This window comes from Chelmon rostratus, chromosome 10 (genome assembly GCF_017976325.1).
Source record: "Chelmon rostratus isolate fCheRos1 chromosome 10, fCheRos1.pri, whole genome shotgun sequence".
Classification (NCBI taxonomy): domain Eukaryota; kingdom Metazoa; phylum Chordata; class Actinopteri; order Chaetodontiformes; family Chaetodontidae; genus Chelmon; species Chelmon rostratus.
The window spans coordinates 2,107,950-2,125,881 of NC_055667.1; the positions used below are offsets into that span (position 1 = coordinate 2,107,950).

General features: G+C 41.7%; 1 protein-coding gene across 1 annotated transcript in view; it reads left to right on the forward strand.

Moving 5' to 3' along the window:
• atp2b3b (ATPase plasma membrane Ca2+ transporting 3b) overlaps positions 1–17,932 on the forward strand; it is a 39,051-nt gene that overhangs the window by 15,678 nt on the left and 5,441 nt on the right. Inside the window, exons 10-24 of the mRNA XM_041946791.1 lie at positions 1,769–1,901; positions 3,668–3,777; positions 4,023–4,157; positions 5,534–5,640; positions 5,824–5,899; positions 6,222–6,380; positions 6,524–6,703; positions 9,187–9,274; positions 9,354–9,460; positions 9,941–10,132; positions 11,981–12,194; positions 12,500–12,711; positions 14,604–14,711; positions 15,019–15,201; positions 16,424–16,583. Of these exons, the coding sequence (XP_041802725.1) occupies positions 1,769–1,901; positions 3,668–3,777; positions 4,023–4,157; positions 5,534–5,640; positions 5,824–5,899; positions 6,222–6,380; positions 6,524–6,703; positions 9,187–9,274; positions 9,354–9,460; positions 9,941–10,132; positions 11,981–12,194; positions 12,500–12,711; positions 14,604–14,711; positions 15,019–15,201; positions 16,424–16,583 (2,164 nt within the window). The remainder of the gene's footprint in view (positions 1–1,768; positions 1,902–3,667; positions 3,778–4,022; positions 4,158–5,533; positions 5,641–5,823; positions 5,900–6,221; positions 6,381–6,523; positions 6,704–9,186; positions 9,275–9,353; positions 9,461–9,940; positions 10,133–11,980; positions 12,195–12,499; positions 12,712–14,603; positions 14,712–15,018; positions 15,202–16,423; positions 16,584–17,932) is intronic.

Sequence of the window (17,932 nt, forward strand, 5' to 3'; positions counted from 1 at the left end):
TGTATGCATAGAGGTGTGCCTAAGTATACCTAGTTAGTACCTCTCCACCTCCTACACCAGCTCCGGTTCCTTTACCATCAGACAGGTGATATTCCAGATCCCTACAACCAGTCTGCAATGCCAGGGGTCAGCATGCCTCTGTCCCTGCCTTTGCCTGCTGCCTGGCTCTGCAATGCACTCGAACCCAATGCCTATCCCTGCAGGTGGTGGGCTCACAGGATGGCAGCACCATGTGGTTCTTTCAGGCTGTGCCCAGGGGAAGCCCCATGGGCAAAAACCTGAGCCACCAGATGCTTGCCAGTGAGCTTCTCTCCCTGGTATGGCTACAGGAGGGAGTCTCAGTTTTCCTGCTCTGGGCAAGGCACCGTAGCTCCTTCGAGTCTTCTCCTTTGGCCTTTCGGCTAGACATTAAAAAATCTCCAGCAAACTCATTTCTTACCATTTCAAGTTGTGTTACCACTTTTGAAATCTGCAGCTCAGCTCACAGCCCCTCCTGATTTTTAACACAGGGTTTCCCATACCTTCATTTATTTGTGGCAATGTCATACACATGTGTTGCCCTCTGCCTGATCACCTAAGAGGCCATTAGGGTTCATATTGTAAAAGGCAGATGTGTTTTAGTCCTAAGCCTCTAAGGTTTTGGTCCTGTAATTCTTGCTATATTTTCAAGATAGTAGAATGTATACTTTGTAATTGATTTTAAGGTGTCTGTTTAACTCTGAGTCTAAAATAATACTATAATAAGATTTCTGACTTATTTTTTGGTTTTCAGTCACAGAGAGTCCAGATCCGTGGTAATACTATGCCTTCCTTCTTTTGCACCAAAGGCAGTTATTTAGACAAAACTATCTGCATTTATCTGAAAAAGTTAAGGCACATCCAATCAATTATGTGTTCAATGCCCTTGCAGTGAGAGTCTGTGGGACTGTAGTGGCTCCGTGACTGAGCAAGGTAAATTTGAGTGCCGTAATTATGATAGCTGATGTTATTGTTTTGTGTAATGTCATCTAATTAAAGCATGTAAATGCCAAATATAAGAGGACCCAGTATTGAACCTTAGGGAACTCCACACATGTGAGTCTGCTCAGATGCATAATTACCAATTGAGACAAAAGTTTTCCTCATAGATAGGATTTCAATTGTTTTAGCTCTTTGCCTGAGGTCCCAATCCAGTTTTCCAGTCAATCCAGTAGTATTGTATGGCCAACTGTGTCAAAGGCCGCAGTTAGATCTCGACTCGAACTCATTAGACTCGAACTGAAATCTTTCCTGAATCATTTCCTACACAAATCTAACTCCTTAGTCCTTAATTCAAGTGCACAGTTAATCTCAGCAAAAGTACTATATAAGGTAGTGTTTAATAAATCCACATTACAAATCACACTAGTCCTCAATGACAACAGTAATGAATGAATAAAATAAATTTGCACCAGTATGTTATGTATCACAAAATAGTTTTCCACATATTTGTACCATATAGATTTTCTTGTTGTACCATTTTAGCCTATAGATCAATGTCAGCCTTTGCATGAGTTAACTGCGCTGCAGTGTTTCCCTCAAAATATCTTCAGTGAAACAGTTTATCTGCCCCTGAATTTTCATTAAATGAACAGTGACGGTATTTTTCCTACCTTCTGCTCTCCTTCTTTCCATCAATCCATTTCTCTCTGCCTCTGTCCTTCGTCTACCCATTATCATTCACTCCCACCCCACCCTTCCATCCACTCCTCATACAATCCTCTGCTCTCCATCACTGCTGCATATGTAGAAAATGATGAAGGACAACAACCTTGTACGCCACCTGGATGCGTGCGAGACCATGGGCAATGCCACAGCCATTTGCTCTGACAAGACCGGCACCCTCACCACCAACCGCATGACTGTGGTGCAGGCTTTTTTAGGTGAGTGAAAAATAAACAGTCAAAAAAAATAAAATAAAATGCATTTCATCAAGCATGGCTTTATTGATCATTTGTGCTGCCTATGATCCACTATAATGAAACAGTGTAATACTAATATTGAATAAATGTTCATGAGGCGATCATGTGGCCCATTTTTCACATTACTATGATTAGATCAGTGGTTTCCAAAGTGGGTCCTGTGACATCGTAGTGTGCTTTAAGAATGGTGAAGGGGTGCCACGAGTTTTGTGTGTTTTTTGCTTTTGCTTTGCTTTTTTTCACCGTAGATTTTGACAAATATCACCACACAAAAAATCACAGTAATTGAAATTAACTACAGTACATTTCTATATAAGAAATAAGTTATTAACAGTGAAATCAGCATTTTTTTAAAAAAACTGAACACAACAGCTGGCCAACAAAACAAAAATCAGATCTATAAGGGTACAATCTGCGTTCATTTCCGTGTCAAATAACTGCGACAGTCATGGTATTGATTGGGTTTAGCTCCGGTTGGCAGTGACACTCTAATTTGTGTATTATGTCTATATCGCCTCTTTTGCAGCACCAAACATTGCATGGATCTAAGTGTGAGGAAATCCCTTTATCACTTTCTACAGCAAACAAGCATTTTGAGGCTCCAGCTGTCACAGTCTTTGTTGTGTACAGTTACCACGGTTACAGGTGTTAATGCAAAGTGCCGGGTCACTCTTTTCCACAGTAATACAACAGACGTACTGAATGAAGTTGTCATTTTCAAACTTGGTCTGTTTGAACAGATCAGTTCAGTCTCTGACCTAGCATGATTGCTGCTAATCATTCAGAAGATGGATTAACTCACTAAATACTGTTCATTGTCTGGGTTTAGCTTGAGAGGAGAAGCAACAACCTCAGTGAGCATAGTGGTATTTTTTGTGAACATCCAGTGGAAGGTTTAGATGGTGGAGTGTTGTCATTAAACAGCGGCTATTTTAGGTGACGGAGGAAACAGTTTGATTAATCAGGTGCTAGGCAACATAGTATCATGTATGCAGGTCATTGATTAAGACTAATTAGTTAATTTGTCCATTCATTTGTCTTTCACATCTTAGTTTTTCATCTTTGTTTTATTCATTCACAAAAAAGCTAAATATTTTGTCGTAGTTCTCGCTTTATTTAGTTTATTCTTGTATACGTCATAAAGAAAAAGCTGAGGCAGTCAGACTTTTAGTCTCTAATGTGAGTCAAACTCCAAAACTGCTGATTTTACATTTCACCAAAAATTCAACCAAATAGCAGCTTTCATTAACATGCATTTGTAACTCTTAAACCTAAACTGAGATGGCCCTGATGACATCACTAACATTATTTTCATAGAGTGTTCAAGACATACACATACACAACTGTTTCGTACTCTCCATCACAAGTGTCTCAAGTGTAAAATCGGTGTGTCCCTTTAAAATGCTGTCTGCATAACGTGTTACATGTATACACAATATTTCCTTTGACCATAATCTCCGTAAAACTCACCACTGAAACCAATAGAAATAAACTTCTTTTTGATAGCAGAAACATATTTTATTTTTATTCATTTCCATTTTCAGGTCACAGATTAGAGAATAAATATGCAAAAATGTGTCCACATATACTGATGTTATCAATGTCATGGGCTATTCATATTATCTGACTTACAACAGAGCTAACCAAAAGCAGATGGAGGTACCATGTAGGCTTAAAGTACAGAAAATGTAATTGACATGTACTAAAATCTGATTGTTGTTTCCCAGGTGATGTGCACCACCGTGTGATCCCGGACCCTGGACAGATCAACCCCCGGACACTGGATCTATTAGTCAATGCTATTGCTATCAACAGCGCCTACACGTCCAAGATTTTAGTGAGTCATGCACAGACAGAGATGCCACTGTTTTGCAGAAACAGTCATTTTTGGCTTCATTCTGTTTTGTGCAGACCCTTCATTAGTCCTTAGTTAATCTTAGTCAATGTTAGTGCCTTTGTTTTGATATAATCCTTTTTCATTTCCTCTTGCTTCATCCATGTTTTCTCTCCTATGTATTCCTCTCTGACTTTCTCATTGCCCTCTCTAATCTACCAACTTGTTTCAAACTTACTCTCTATCAGCCACCTGATGTGGAGGGAGGTCTGGCTAAGCAGGTGGGCAACAAGACGGAGTGTGGCCTGCTGGGATTTGTATTAGATTTGCAGCAGGACTACGCCCCTGTAAGAGAGCAGATCCCTGAGGAGAGACTGTACAAGGTAGGGAACCATGCACCACATCCACCCTCACAAGTTCTAGTTTATTTATAGCATTATAAAAGTTACCTAGTTTAGCTTTAAGAGAAGGCTCTATCACATTTATTTGAGCTTCATGAGAAATACTCCAACAGTCTTGAAGGAGTTCCCTTACATGCTGAGCATGTTGGCTGCTTTTCCTTCACTCTGCAGTCCAGCCCATCCCAAACCATCTCAACTGGGTTTACTTTGGCTGGTTGTGGAGGCCAGGTCATCGAATGCAACACTCCGTCACACTCCCTGTTGGTCAAATAGCTCTTACGAAGCCTGGAGGTGTGTTTTGAGTCAGTGTTCTGCTGAAACACATATGATGGTCCCATGAAGCACAAAGCAGACGGGATAATATGTGGCTGTAGAAAGCTGTGGCAGCCATGCTGGTTCAGAGTGTTTTGAATTTTGAGTAAATCACAAACAGTGTCACCAGCGGAGTACCCCCACACCATCACACCTCCTCCTCCTCCTCCATGCTTCACGGTGGGAACCACACATGCCGATAACATCCATTCACCTTCTCTGTGTCTCACAAAGACACAAGGGTTGGAACCAGAAATCTCTGTGCTGATTTTCACTTTGGAGCAATTTGACCATGGCGGTCTGATTCACGTAGTCTCCTCTGAGCAATTGATGAGATGTGTCTGCTACTTGCAGTCTGTGAAGCAGTTATACAGGCTCTACTCTGTGGTGCTGTTAATTGGTGATTTCTGAGGCGGTAGCTGTAATGAACCTATCATCTGCAGCAGAGGTAGCTCTTGGTCTTCTTTTCTTGGGGCGGTCCACAGGAAAGCCGGTTTCATCATAGTGTTTGACGTTTTTTTGAGACTGCACTTGAGGACAAGTACATCCTCCATACATGTTTCCAAAAATAAAGGAAGAAATAAAAGTCAGTAGCAGAATTGTACACCAAAACTCTACACATTTTGGTGATATGCTTTACCATATAGCTATGTTTGATATCACAGTTTAAAGCTTGGCACATTTGCAGACGCAATAGGTCAGAACACCCAACTGCAGTCTGTTGCAATGTAGATGATTTAGTGGCTCTTACTGTGTTGTGTTATATAGTACACAAGGACCCCACACACCAAGATATCTTTTAGCAATTTATTGTAAGGCAGCATGGATGTTACCGGCATACCTACCCTGCAATTGTACAGAAGCAAAACATTAACAGGGTCACTTGTTCATAAATGCCTCCGTACCCTCAAAGACACAGACAATTACATATTACATTGATGCAGTTGTGAACCCGTGGGTACCCATCCGGAACACTCAGAACTGGCTTTCTAGACAGGGATATGTCTGCCTGCCTTGTATGTTACATCTCTCTCTCCCTCTCTCAGGTGTATACGTTCAACTCAGTGCGTAAATCCATGAGTACGGTGATCAAGCTGCCTGACGGTTCCTTCCGCCTCTACAGCAAAGGCGCCTCTGAGATCATGCTGAAGAAGTGAGTTACGGAGGAGGATGAGGGAGGCGGAGGTTGCCGAGGGTGACATTAGACCGTTTGAATGAATAGAGGCAAAAAAAATTCAGAGGGGAGTGGTTTGAATGTGTGAGACGAAAGATGTCTACTAATCAGTCTTTTTCCTTCTTTTTCTGTCACTGTTTTCCGTCCTTCATTTCTCTCCAGGTGTTCCTACATCTTAGATGCCAATGGAGAAGCACGCAGTTTCCGTCCACGTGACAGAGATGAGATGGTCAAACAGGTGACACTTGATGACTTTAAGCTCCAATATGCATAATAGTCATTTCAATATAACACTGTAGAATTTATTTTGTGGCTCACCCTGGTGAAATAGGCGTTGAAGACATTGACCAAGTCATTGAAATGTCCCCTGACATTTGACATTTCTGGCTGAATTTGAAAAAACGTGGCAGTAGGATTTAGAGCATTTATTTAAGTAAAAGTACCAACACGACAAGTAAAAGTCTGGCATTCAAAATTCCTATTAAGTAAAAGTACACAAGTATTAGCGGCAAAATGTACATGAAGTATCAACCATAGTTGTAAAAATGTTTGATTAATAGGTGATTGAGCCGATGGCATGTGAGGGGTTGAGGACCATCTGCATTGCGTACCGTGACCTACCATTCAATCCAGAGCCAGAGTGGGAAAACGAGGCAGAAATAGTGACAGAGCTGACCTGCATAGCTGTGGTTGGGATCGAGGACCCTGTGCGGCCTGAGGTACGGTGGAAAGTGTGTGTGTGTGTGTCTTTAGTTTTAGTTACAGCTGATGCGGCGCGATCCATGATCTGTGATTGCGACCTGCGTTTTAAAAGTAATTGGCATTGTGTTTTTTGGTGAACAAATTTCCCTGTTCCTCCAAGGTGCCCGATGCCATCCGTAAATGTCAGCGTGCAGGCATCACGGTGCGGATGGTGACTGGTGATAACATTAACACGGCCAGGGCCATCGCTGCTAAATGTGGTATCATCCACCCTGGGGATGACTTCATTTGTCTAGAGGGTAAAGACTTCAACCGACGAATCAGGAACGAGAAAGGAGAGGTGAGTTGAGTTCTCACGTGAGTTAAGTACAGGGTAAACTCATCTAGCAATTTAAATGGTTCCTTGTGTATTCACATGAAGTTTTCTATTGCTGTACTAATTAAGCAAGTAATTAAAACCTTTAAAGCAGCCTGTTTCTGCAGCTATGATAATGTACCTGAACAAACTGTGACTTTTGGTAAACTTCTGCTTCTACACTGTGGTTGTCATGGGTTTTCATGAGACTATATATTTGTAATTAGGGCTCCAAGTAACAATTTGGATTAATCTGCAGATTATTTTTTCTACTTATCATTTACTCTATAAAATGTTAAAAAGTTGTGACGGTGATGCCTTCAAATTGCTTGTTTTGTTTGATATTCAGTGTACTATGACATATGACAAAGAAAAGCTGCAAGTGGAAACCAGGTCATATTTAACATTTTTGCTTGTAAACCACATGAAACAAATCCTTTTTCTGTGGATCACCTAATGCAGGGGTCGGGAACCAATGGCTCGCGAGCCAGATGTGGCTCTTTTGACGGCCGCATCTGGCTCGCAGACAAATCCTTTGCGCACGCGCGAGCCAGCGACTAGAAAGCCGGTTCGCAGTCATTTCAGTGGGAAAGTGGCAAACATACATGTCGTTGTGTCTATCTATTTATCTATCTATCCATCAATCACAAAGGCAACGCAGATGAGGCAACGCAGATCGGGTAGCGACAGGCACTGTTTAAGTGAGGCTGCCGTATTTTGCTGTCGAAAATAGCGGTCGATGTGCGCATGCGCAAGGGGCGCACTACAGTGTCGTTAATCCCGCTGTCAGCTAACTAATTTTTGACACGCTTCTGAGAATATGGCTAAAAGATAAAAAGACGACGAGTATCGTACTTTTCAGCAGGAATGGACAGAGGAATTTGCCTTTGTGGAGAAAGCTGGTTCTGCTGTGTGTCTAATATGCAATGATAAAATTGCATCTATGAAGCGGTCAAATATAAAGCGGCACTTCGACACACGCCATGCTGCATTTGCATCGAAATATCCTACTTGTATTTTTAGTTTTAAACATATTGTATGGCTCTCCTGGAATTTCATTCAAAAATATGTGGTGTTCATGGCTCTCTCAGCCAAAAAGGTTCCCGACCCCTGACCTAATGGATTACTCCACAATCATTTCAGCTCTATTTGTGATTTCACATATGTACCAAACTTCAACATATGATCACAGTTTGATCTGAATATTGCAGGGTTGGGAGTTATTTTCAGACTCAAATAGTAGTACCAGTACAACATTTTGAACATAGTATTACATTCTAAGTAAGCCCTGCATTTAAAATTTGACTAAAGTAAAGTAAAAACGCAGAGCTATTAACAGCTAAATGTATCTAGTGTATTGAAAGCAAAAGTCCTCATTTAGAAAAAAAGTCTTCTGTGACTGATTATTGTTATATATGACATTATTGAATTATTAATACTAATGCATCATTGAGTAAGTAGCATTTTACTGTTGAAGCTGGTTGAGTTACAGCACCAGATAGTTATATAGTTATAACAATACAATTTAACAATACAGTTGAAGAGTCGCGAGGTTAATCTGAGGAGTTGTGAGATTATTAATGGTTCGGAAAGAAGAAAACTAAATTCTAATACACATATTGTCATTTTTTGGACTTTTCTCTAATCCTTTCTTTTTCGTGAAATATTTTCTAAGTGGTCACAAGCTAAAAAAGGTTGGAAATCACTGGTTTAATCTGTAACAATGTCATGTATAAATTTATCATATTTTTTTGAATGTAAAGTCTTAATCTGAAAAACAAGTAGGAACCACGGTTGACAAATAAATGTAGTCGAGTAAAAAGTACAATAATTCCCTTGAATGTTGTTGAGTAAAACTGTAAAGTACCACATAAGTACCTCAAAATTATACTCAGGTGTAGTTCTTGAGTGAGTCTTCTGTTGTTTTCCACAAATGTTATACTGTAAACTGTTTTGATAAAATAAATAGCTATAACTATACCAACAAGCCAAGATTTCCCCCCAGTACTCTGAGGACGTCCATTCAACACGTCCCAGTTAAAGGCATATTTCAAATTGTTCTGAAGTTGAATCCTGTCAGCTTTATCTCTGACGAGGTTCCCATCCACTGATAAGACTGTATCCTCTGTAGTTCCTGCACACTATTAGGGCCACCATTTGTACAGCCATAGTTTTCATCTAAACCATTTATCTCCCAGAATGCTTAATGGGATGGATAGCTGCTGATTAGTGATGTCGCTGTGCTTTTCTCTGGAGTGTGTGTGTAAAGTATCATTATGTAAGAGTGCAGTGTGATTAAATTGAGAGCACTCTGTAAGAGCTAATTTCACTGTGCGCCTTTAATGCTTTTTCCTCCATCGCACTCGTATACAGTTAAACCTGGCTAACAAGAGAGAAGAGGATACACAAAAAGTTCACCACACACATCACACACTCTCTCCTCCTCTTTCTCTGCATGTGACGGACAGATCGAACAGGAACGTATTGACAAAATCTGGCCCAAACTCCGCGTGCTGGCTCGGTCCTCTCCAACCGACAAGCACACGCTGGTCAAAGGTGAGTATCAAGCATACTGACCAAAACACATGCACACATACTTTCATTCACACACACTTACAGCCTATCTGTTGTCCAGGCATCATCGACAGCAGCATCCTGGAGCAGAGGCAGGTTGTCGCAGTAACAGGAGATGGAACCAATGACGGGCCAGCTTTGAAGAAAGCTGATGTTGGCTTTGCCATGGTAACCTGACATATTATTCACTAGTAATGCTTATTTAGTGTAAAAACCGCTTCTGTAGTTACATGTGTTGGACTAATCTAATCGAAGTACGTAAATTCATTTTGGGCAAAAAATGCTCCCTAAATCACAACCTTAAAGCGAAACAAATATTCTAAATGTATTATGCATTAATAAAATAACTAGTACGAAGTATTATAAGTATATTTAATGATTAATTTTAATATTCCTGTAAATAATTAACACATGATAAATAGATATAAAAATATGACTATATTGTATTTTATTTAAAATAAAAAACATTTTTTTGAATAGCGTGCATATGATTTTGGCCATAGCTCTTACTTACACCAAGTATTGCACTTGGAGGTGAGACAAGACAATACTGAAACAGTGGCACTCCATAATTCAGATACTTTAGTGCTCGTGTGGATCATGTCATGAGTCTCTGTGTCCTCTTCACTCTGTCCCAATCTACGTCAGGGTATTGCGGGGACAGACGTGGCTAAAGAGGCATCTGACATCATACTGACTGATGACAACTTCAGCAGCATTGTCAAGGCGGTGATGTGGGGGCGAAATGTCTACGATAGCATCTCCAAGTTCCTGCAGTTCCAGCTCACGGTCAATGTAGTGGCTGTCATCGTGGCCTTCACCGGGGCCTGCATCACTCAGGTAGACAGACTTATTAATAAACATACATGCTGACACGCATGCATTCCTACACACAAATAGATAACGCATTACCCAAATGTCACTCCCGTAAACATCGCTCAGCCATCAGCTCAGCTGCTAAAATAAAGCTGATATAAGCAGAGTCGTCATGACACACAGAGACAACTGCATTTTCCTCATATCCAAGGAGTATTCATTTCCATTATGATAAATAATCTTGTTGCAATATATTTTTAATGGAAGAGAGTTAAATACATAAAGCTCTCCTTCCCACCCAGAACTACATCAGATAAAACATAGAACTGACTCATTTAGACTAATCTAAATCTAACCTACCCTGACAGTATCCCAGTCCTGAGCTAACCATCACGGTCACAAATGAATTAACAATGATTCATCTAATAATTCCTCAAGTTCTGTTACTCAGTACTGGTTCCTCAACTTTAGTATTTCCAGTACTTCCTGGTACTTTATACTTCTACATGTCAGAGGTGAGTATTGTTCTCAAACCCCAGGAAGCTCAACAAAAACAACGTAAAACTGAAGAAATTAGTAAAAAAACAGCACCTGCAGCCTCACAGCAAGCTGCCACCTGGGCTGTGTCAGAATTCACTCCTTATTTACTATTTAATGCACTTTATTTTATTTGAATGTCCGAACGTGTGAAATCTTTCCACTATATCATGCCCTCAAGAATACCTACTATGGAATAAAAAAGAGCAGAGTCCATGGCATGTACACAACTTTCTGCTAACAATCCCACAATGCAATGTGTCACACTTTATAGATGTCCAGCTCTACACCTTTCAGTAATGAAATAGAATGAAGACAATCATGCCACGTTCATGTCATATTTTAGATTTTAACTGTAATTACGAGCTGCTGAGTGGGAAAATCTGTTCATGTCAGCCTCTGACCTGCCATTCCATGTCAGAGGTATTGGGACTTTATGACACTGATGATTTCCCATTGGTGAAAAGAACTATAGGCATGTCAACAAACTGTTGGCAGAATACCTGCAAATGCCCCACATTCTTGCAGTGATATCAAAGTTAAATCAACAACTCTGAACTGATACAGATACATACATAATACAACAAAAGAAGCAAATTCATGCTGTTTATCTGGTGTGACTGTTAAGCTAGCACCGGGGCCATAAGTCAGTAGAAGCATGTTTTTCCCATTCTGCTGACATTGTTGCTCAGGTTACCATGGGGTGACGTACCAAATTGTGCCAAATGTCATTTTTTCACATTTGAAGCTTCTGTTGAGGTTTTTGAAGTTAATCCTCAATCGAAGGTTCTCTCAATATATCTGTCATATAACGATGCCATTCATGTGCACAGCCATTCACACACACGCCGATGGCACAGCATCTGAAGCAATTTCAGGTTGAGTATCTTGCCCAAGGTTCAGTAGTCCTTGCCAGGGATTGAACCACCAACCTTCTGATAAGTGGACAGCTGCATCGGAAAGCCCCAAGAGCTGCTCAATGTCTTCGGCGTCAGCGCCAAGCACACTGCCAACACCGTGTGTCTGACCTTTGCAAGAAATACATGCAGCACGTCGATAGAGCTGACCCTTTTTAAAGGATCATAACCCTGTGAACAGAAATACAACTACACATATGAAACAAACTTGTGGTCTCTTAGCTATATGACCTTACTGATAAATTAACACACTGACTGAAACGTTTGGAGTCAAATTAATGATTTAATACAAAAACAGCTGTAAATGTGGGGAATGTTGGCCCTGTGAAAAGGAAGGGAAGCAGCCTTTCACAGTAATGGGTTTGTGAATCCAGACTCATGAACATGGTCATGACTCAGGTTGTAAATCTCTCTGCAGGACTCTCCTCTGAAGGCAGTGCAGATGCTGTGGGTGAATCTGATCATGGACACGTTTGCATCTCTGGCCCTGGCCACCGAGCCCCCCACTGAGGCCCTGTTGCTACGAAAACCCTACGGCCGGAACAACCCGCTCATCTCACTAACTATGATGAAGAACATCCTAGGCCATGGAGTTTATCAGCTGGTTATCATCTTCACCCTCCTCTTCATAGGTGCACACACACACACACACACACACACACACACACACACACACACACACACACACTCACAATCCAGCACACAATTTCACCTGCTATTGAAACAGCCTGAAATAGTTGGCTTTGGTCAATAGATTTATTCTGAAATTAGGATGGCCAGGTTTGTTTCAGAGAGCTTTTAACCAGAAAACAAAAAAGAAAAAACTACAGCTACAGGGTTGAGTTCATCTGTCATATCCAAACACTTCCGAATGAACAACACAGCAGATCATTTGTCCTTTCCTCACACCTCATCTGCGCCTTTCTTTACCCTCCAGGTGAGCGAATGTTTAACATCGACAGTGGCCGCAACGCTCCGCTCCACTCCCCTCCCTCTGAGCACTACACCATCATCTTCAACACCTTTGTCCTCATGCAGCTTTTTAACGAGATCAATGCACGCAAGATCCACGGAGAGAGAAACGTCTTTGACGGAATATTTTCCAACCCCATCTTCTGCACCATCGTTTTGGGGACCTTTGCTGTTCAGGTAAGGTCGACCCTGCCTGACTGAGCGTCTCTAGCATGCAGCTGAAGTGCGTTGAATGAATGTGATAATCTTCAGGCCTTGGCAGCTTGTTGAATGTCACATTGACTTTCACTGTGAAACCAGATTCTGCCCCAAATACAAGTGCAGATATAACATTTCAAACCTTACCAGCCACGATAGCACTGTTTGTTGAGCTGGCTCACAGTCAATACAGAAGAAATGCACTGAGCAGGGAAATGTGAGTACACAAAAACACAGAGAAGCAAACAAAGACAGAGTGAGAGATGGAGAGAAGAGGGATATTTTCCAAAGCTCTTTAGTTCTTGGTGATACTCTGGGGAGAAATGAGAGCGAGAGCTGGAGGAGGTGGCAGTGATCTGGAGTATGATAGCGACAAAGAGACGGTTACGAGGGTTTTTTTGAAAGAAGAGATGAGAGAGAGCTGAAGACTGGAGACAGCTTGAGAGAGGTGAAAGAGAGAAATGAGTAAGAAAGATGGATCCCTTCTCCTTGCAAAGACTAATGATTACTGTATGTGACACACTGTATCGTACTCCAGTGAGATTTAGGACTGTGCAGTTTTGGTGTCAAGACGATAGTGTCACTCTGATTAGCCTTGTTCCTGGTGTTGCTCTGTAAAATGCTGTCGTTACATCCACTGAGGCAAGTAGACCCACAGGAGACCTGTAGTTGTTACTGTGGTCCAACTGTAACGATGCAGATTGGAAACAAGCCCCAGGGCTGCGTTTATTACGCTGCAAACATTACTAATAGACCATGTGTTCCCAGCTCAAAATGACTTTTAATTCACTTTCAGACATCACAGTAACACCACAGCAACAACACGATTTGTGTTGTATTTCCTGTTAGATAGATTAAATGGGTATGAGAAGTGGTCCTAAACTTTGACTTATGAGTCTACAAATTCCTGGTGAAACGCAGAAGCTAAAGGTAGCTTTGAGCAAAGTCTAAGGGTGAATCTTTGCACTCCTATAACACTGTCGGACTTACAGTGATCAAAAAAGATCAAAATTGGTGCAGCATAACCAGAGATGCCATCTTTTTTATTCCACACAATTTTCTTCCGAGTCAAAAAATGGTACCTATATTACTCACAATGTCACACTGACAATTTGGTCACAGATTCAGGTGTATACCAAATACCAGATATGCTATGTGCTGATTTTCTCAAAATTTGTAGGAGGAGTAACAGAAACTGATTTGCTTTGATTTGATTTGAGATTTGAAACACATTATACATGCCAGCCCAGAGAACATAGTGCTTTCCTGCAGCAGGACTGTCCAAAGTGGGGCCCTCACGCCAGGTTTGATTTTTCTAGAAAAAAAGGTTTTATTCTTTGTGAGTTTAAAATGCTCTTTCCATATGTAGGATCCCTAATTATTAATTATTCTTCATAATGCGAGCACAAGAGGCAGAATGACACTTTGTGTTGGAAGTCAATCAACTTGGGATCCTACTGTCATTTTGCATCTGAACAATACAGTACAGGATACAGATACGTTTCACTGACTTGATGTCAGCCAAATAAAATTGTGAAAGGACAATTTAGAATTTTAATAGCCATTAAAGGTTAGTTATACCTCATGAATAACTAAATACAATACTCAGACATAAAATGACTGCATGTCCTCTTGCTTAGATTTTCATTAGAGGCAGCAAGGATAACAGTGATACTGCCACCTTGTATTTCCTACTAGAAATAGTGACAGACGAGAAGATGGATGTGCTTCCTATTAACGCATTCTGGGCTTGTTGTTTTTTGTTGTTTTTTACAGTACAGACTGTGGTTGGTGCAGCAGAAATAGATGGTGCACTGTCTTTGTATGTGGGACAATAATGACGTCCATCCTTCCTTGTGTTTCTGCTGCAGATCGTGATTGTGCAGTGGGGAGGGAAGCCCTTCAGCTGTGCCCCTCTCAATGTGGAGCAGTGGCTCTGGTGTCTGTTCGTGGGAGTTGGAGAGCTGCTCTGGGGGCAGGTAAGCAGCTCTTCAGCCTGCTGAGTCAAACCGCACAGAGCAAGTGTAGGCTGGCAGGCCTGATTTACCTTGTGTTTTTTCTCTGAGGTGAGGCTAAGGAAACATTTTCACACTGACTTGTATAACACCTCTGATCTGTTCTCAAATCTGTGCTCAAATCGACAGTTGAAATAATCTATTCTATCTATCTGTAATCTATTGCCCGATCCATCACATATGTAAGATGGTGGGAGAAGCTCACAGCTGCTCAGTATAACGTAACATGAGTGTCTTCAGGTCAAATTACAATGTAACAAACCTGGCTTAGGTGATCGCCACGGTGCCGACGGAGCGTCTACCCTGCCTGAAGGAGGCGGGGCTGGGCCTGGAGCCCGGGGAGGAGGAAGGGGAGGAGCTAGCAGAGGATGAGGAGGAGATCGACTGCGCTGAGAGAGAGCTGCGCCGCGGACAGATTCTCTGGTTCAGAGGCCTCAACCGCATCCAGACCCAGGTACTGTCTGAGCGGACCAACAAACCTTTACCAAACCTCTTTCACAGGAACACATGCACACAGATATCCAGACACCTCAACAGAAGCTTCAGGTGGTCATGACACACAAGCCGTTTATTAAGGTGAGCTTCAGATGGATGGGAAATTTGCCAAAACTGTCATGAAAACAGGATCCATGAAAATCAAGGACAATATCATGTATCACAAAAACATGAAAATGCCTAATGTTTTCACTGTTTTAATCAAACCCTTTAGGATGATATTCAAGCTATTTTGGGGGGATATTGTTCCTTCATGGCGTAGTGACTGCCTTCATAAACTACCAGTATCATGGCCTTTACACTCTCACAAAAGAGACTTAGAAAGAAAGAAAGAAAGAGATCTACCACATTACTGACTCTTCTTTGACACACATGCGATTTTAGTAAAGTTTAAACACTGTGTCTGATTTGCTGTCACTCTTCAAAGTCAGTCTTTCTCTCATTCTGTCTGTGCTGTCCTTCTGACTTGTGCCAAACATAACGATTCCAGTCTTTTTCTCTCCAACACAGCTAACCTTTCTGTTCTCTAATGCTTTCTCTGACTTGGAAGTGGTATTTTAGATCCTCATAAACATCATGAGAGAGGATAAATGCTTTGATTGTGTGTGTCTCGCTGCAGCTGCATTTGTGTGTCTGAGTGTTTACGCATTGTGTACAGGCTAATGCTGTGTAGACAGACTGTTGGCTTGATTACTTAAATTGGTTGATTCTTGCACTGCTTTGTGTGTGAATGGACAATAAGACAGCAAAACAGCATCAACATGAACAATCTGCTAACAGCTTCCCATACAATGTTAGAGAGCCAGTCCAGACTCTCTGCTTAAGTGCCTGTCTTTGCATAAAGTGGTCAGTTTTTCATTAAGAGGGTTTGGTCTGAGTCTGCACACAATAAATCCACATGCAATACACACACACACACACAACCTTATATATACATACAGTCATCACTTATTATTCACTTTGTCAGTAATATTGAGAAAGCAGTTGTGATGCGTGCCACTGATGCATATTTGCCATCAAAGGGAATTAAAATGCTGTTTCTGTCATTTCTGCTGCGACAGGAAATGTTAGAAATTGATCACAACACAAACACACACACACACACACTCACAAGTACAAGCACGCTCAGACCGGCCTTTCCTGTCCTCACTGAGTGCTGCTGTTTTGTCTCTGTCCTGCAGATGGAGGTAGTGAGCACGTTCAAGCGAAGCGGTTCGTTTCAGGGAGCGGTGAGACGGCGCTCCTCTGTGCTCAGTCAGCTCCACGACGTAAACACTATCTCTACCCCCTCTCACGTAGCTCTCTCCACTGCAACAGCCAATACCAGCCCAGCCCCCGGGAGTGAGTCTGCCGAACGCATGTACACACATAAACACACACACATACACACACCTGCAAACCCACCTGCAGTCACCTTCTCTCTCACACACACTCATTCGTAGACACAAACATACACACTGCTGCACGGCACGTGGACTGCAGTATTTTTACTCTCTCTGGTTGTGTCCCCTCTGGCTCGCTCGCTGCTCGTGTGTGTGCAATGTCTCCTCTATTCTTTTCTCTTATTCTCCCTTTCAAACAGCACCCAGTCCTGACCGGCTGTGTAGTTCTGGTCTGATCTGGTCTGGTCCAAATCCAGTCCAGGTCTCAGTCCAGAGTCTGTTTCGTTGTTGAGTGTTGGTCGGTGCGGGAGGCGGCTTGCTGTTCTCTCTCTGTCTGAGGTGTCCTGACGGTAGTGGAGCAGCAGTGTCTATAAAGACAGAAAGTGACTCACCTTTAAATAAATGAAAAAAAGAAATGAAAGCACAGGAAACAGTTTGATTTACTCCAACAAGGCAAGGATGCATCTTAAAGTTCAGAGAGCAAATGGCAGCTCCTCCTGCACCGTGTGTTACTTCCTGTCTGTGAATGAGGTCAAGCGTGGTTACTGTGGTTGACCCCTGCTCTAAACAACTCTTTTCTCTGTAAACTAAGAGAATACAGTGTAACAGTTCTGTGACTCCTATTATACTGTAGAAAATGCTAGGATTAGATCTCACTGCCATAGAGTTCATACTCATTACCAAATGGCTTTCATATGGCTTCTGCAATTATCTAAACTGTAAACCTTCGAGTATAAAAGCCCTTATAACACACTGCTGTTTCCAAGACTGCAGTAAAAAATACTTCCCTCTTCCTCTATCACTCTTGCTTTCTTTCTCCTTCTTGTGCTCCTCTCACTTTTGTCCGGTTCTGCAATTGTTGTCAACTGGTTATTTTTGTAACAGTATTTCCAGCTCCGACGTCACAAGTTTGGCCCCCCTGATGTCTCCAAAAACTCCTGATTTTTCTCTCTGTCCACTCTGTTTTTCCCCCTCTCTCTCCATCACAGTTCTCTCCTCTTTATGAGATATTACAGGTTCCCTGTTTGCAGAAATATTCTGTGAAATGTGTTCTTAATGTTCTTCATAAGTAGAGTTGTTCTTTTGTAGAGGTATTTAGATTGTACCAGATCTAAATACAGGCTCTTGTGTAGCATACTGATAAGATTTCTTTAGTAGGTGTCTCTTCATTTTTCCCTTTTTTTGTATCTTACTTTGTCCTTTACTTCATCCCTTTTGTCATCCTCCATCTCCTTACTAGAGTAGCATCCACCCGTCATGTTTTCTCTTGATTTCTCTGTATGTCAGTTCCGCGCGTGTCTGTTTGCA